General features: G+C 31.1%; 1 protein-coding gene across 1 annotated transcript in view; it reads left to right on the forward strand.

The window, feature by feature from the left end:
* The window catches only part of LOC108755200 (nucleolar protein 10-like), a 16,033-nt gene that overhangs the window by 8,163 nt on the left and 4,404 nt on the right, over positions 1-3,466 (forward strand). The window contains exons 13-14 of the mRNA XM_018498084.1: positions 2,239-2,610; positions 2,710-2,890. Coding sequence (XP_018353586.1) covers positions 2,239-2,610; positions 2,710-2,890 — 553 coding nt within the window. The remainder of the gene's footprint in view (positions 1-2,238; positions 2,611-2,709; positions 2,891-3,466) is intronic.

A 3,466-nucleotide genomic window follows, 5' to 3' on the forward strand; every position in this document is an offset into this window, starting at 1 on the left:
AAGTAGCATCTTTCATCTGATTGCTGTCAAATTTTGAGCGGAATTCATTTCTCGCGTGGTTTCATTTCTGTACACGATTAAAGCGAACAACCTTTGTATTTTTTGCAAAATGAAAAAAAAACGAATTTCGTGCAGTGATCAAACATCTACATATGAAAAGTTTAACGCCGAAAAAAATCAAAGCCGAGTTAGATAATGTTCATAGCACATCTGCACTAGCGTTTGCTATTGTATACAATTGGATACAATTGGGTGAATGAATTTAAACGTGATCGTATATCCACATGTGATGTACCTCGTTCGGGACGTCCAATTGAGGCTGCTACGCCAGAAATCATCGATAAAATCCACGATATTGTTTTGACTGATCGACGAGTGAAAGTGCACGAGCTTGTTGAGGCCATCACATGGCACGTGATTTCAATTTTGCACGAACAATTGGATATGAAAAAGCATCGGCAAGATGAGTGCCGCGTTTGCTCGCTGTGGACCATAAGCGCGACCGTGTGACGATTTCAAAACAATGTTTGAAGATATTTCAACGTAATCCAGATGAATTTTTGCGTCGATTCATTACTGTAAACGAAACATGGATCCATTACTTCACACCCGAGACAAAGGAACAGTCAAAACAATGGACTTCACCGGGTGAACCAGCTCCGAAGAAGGCGAAGACCGTGAAGTCGGCCGGAAAAATGACCACAGTTTTTAGGGATGCACGCAATATAATTCATATCGATTACCTTCCGTCGAAGCAAACGATCAATGGTGATTACTACGTAGCCTTATTGGACCGTTTCAACAACATTTTAAAGAAAAAAACGTTCCCATTTGACGAAGAAGAAAGTGCTTTTCCATCAAGACAATGCACGGGTTCACACGTGCCAAATCGGCACCGATGGCCAAATTCAACGAATTCCGCTACGAATTACTTCCCCATCCAGCATATTCGCCAGATTTAGCCCCCTGTGACTATTTCCTGCTTCCAAACCTGAAGAAATTGTTCGGAGGAAAGAGATTTATCACCAGAGAACAGCTCATCGCCGAAACAGAGGCTTATTTTGAAAGTTGGACAAATCATATTATTCAGACGGTTTGAAAAAGTTAGAGAATCGTTGGAGTCAAGTGTATCGAGCTGAAAGGAGACTATGTTAAGAAATAAAAATGAATCGATAAAAAAAATGTGTTTTATTATGTTTTTCGAAAAACTTATTGACTTGCCCTCGTATATGCACATGATGAAAAAAAATACATAATTGCTTTTTAAAAAGCTATGTAGTTTTATATTATAAATTGCATAATTTTTTTATAAGCAACTGTTTTTTCTATATAAATTGATTTATCTTATTATTCTATATATAATAGCAATATGTAATATAAATAAATTATATAAGATATAAAATACTATTATAAAGTAAAAATGCATAAAAAATAAATGTTTTTCAAAATATCTTATATTTTATATTAAAATATATTAGAATAAAATATAAATTTGTGAACTATTTTGATTTTGTGATAACTGTATCTTAATATTTTTATATGCAGAATAATTAGATGGACATCAAGTAAATAAATCATATCGTAACATTTAAAAAATTGAGATAATCTTTATAAGATCTTAAATCGATTTTTTCGAAAATTCATTTCACCATTATCTGTTACTCTTCAAATAATGTAACTTTTATTTGGAATATTTTTTTCTAAAATATTTTTTCTTTTCAAGATATTTAAATTTCAATTTAAATACGTCACCCTATATGTAATTATATCATGCGATATGTATATATATGTAACTATATCATAAGATATATTTTTATCTCTTCTACATTTGAATATATTATTAACTTGTTTAATTTACAATTAAAAACAATTAAAATTAAATATGGATTTCTCGAAATTTAAGCAATATGAATTAAAAAGAAAAATAAATAGGAGTCAGCGCGGAAAATGATGTGTAAATTTTTTTAAAAATCTTTAATTTACATTAGTACATCATACAAATAATCACAAATTTAAGTTACAGTTCGAGTGATTCAGTTACGTACGTAATTTTTTTAAATATTTGTTTGATATTGGTTAATGTAAATTAAAAATTTTTAATAAGAAAATTTGTGCATCGTTTTTCGTATTGACTTTTAAAGCCTTTGTAATTAATATTATTTAATTCACTTTTTATTTTCGATTTTTAAGTGCTATAATAAAATGAGTGGTAAAATAAAATAATTTTACCATTTTCAGACGAGATCGAGGATTCTGTTACAAAGTATCCTTGGAACAAAATAGACTAGACGTCAGTGAGGAACATATGCAAGAACCGTCTTGTTATGGAAATGTGATATTCAGTTATTTAATCCCAAGTATATTACATTTAGTAGCGTATTTATATACGATATATTTATTTCGCGTCAAGGAAAACGAACAACTGCAGAATCTAATGGAGAGAGCGTTTCTGCTCTCCTCGAATCCGATAAATCATGGCAATCAAAAGCGTCTTGTACACATACTATGGTTATTCATAGCATTAAGTATAGTATGGATAATCATGGCACTGGTTACAGTGAATATTCAGATGGCAGAAAGAAATATTATGTTTCAATGGATGGAAAATAGGTGATTACTCATAATAGTTACAAATGGTCCACGCTGAACGGAATGTTGCTCCGAAGGGTAATTAAATTGAAATATTCATATTTTGTCTTCTCCCTACAGTCCATATCAAGTAAAAATAATGTTAAAAGTATTCCTAATCATCTGCACCTTATGGCACGATATGGTCCAAGGAACCATTATAACAAGCTACTGTCTGCAAGGGCAACTATTGATGTCACATCTTTACTTTTTGCGCGGAAAGCTGCTCCAACATGTTCTACTGCCTATCGATTGGATGAGGGTCTGCGATTTATTGCATACAATATAATCTTTTATTTTACATTTGAAGAAAAAATAAATAAATATCAACATTTCAAGACCAGTAGGAACTGTTTCAAGCACAAACTGTTTCACTACATTACTGTGTAAACGTACGTGTGATAAAATGATTATCTCTTTTTTCTTTACGCACAAATTAAGGAGTCTCACTTTGACTCCTTATGCACATAAAAGATTCTTCAGTTTGAAATCAATTTTAACTTAGTGTTCTATGTTATGATATTTTATTGTAATTTATAATGTAATTCCTAATGTTTCTATACGTTTATTCGTTCACATAAAAATTTGAAATTAAAAAAAATTTATATAATTCTTCAGAACTATTTGTATAAATGTATTACATTTTTTACCATTTCCATATCATTTTATGACTTTTTAGAAAATTTCTAAAAAATTTTTATATAAATTAAAACATTTTTAAGAATGGTGAAAAATCTATATCTTTTCTAGAAATTCTTTATGTGAATTATAAAGTATGTGTGTGTGTGTGTGCGCGCGCGTGCGTGCGTGCGTGCGTGCGTGCGTGCGTGCGTGCGTG

This window comes from Trachymyrmex septentrionalis, unplaced genomic scaffold, assembly GCF_001594115.1.
Source record: "Trachymyrmex septentrionalis isolate Tsep2-gDNA-1 unplaced genomic scaffold, Tsep1.0 scaffold86, whole genome shotgun sequence".
NCBI classification, from domain to species: domain Eukaryota; kingdom Metazoa; phylum Arthropoda; class Insecta; order Hymenoptera; family Formicidae; genus Trachymyrmex; species Trachymyrmex septentrionalis.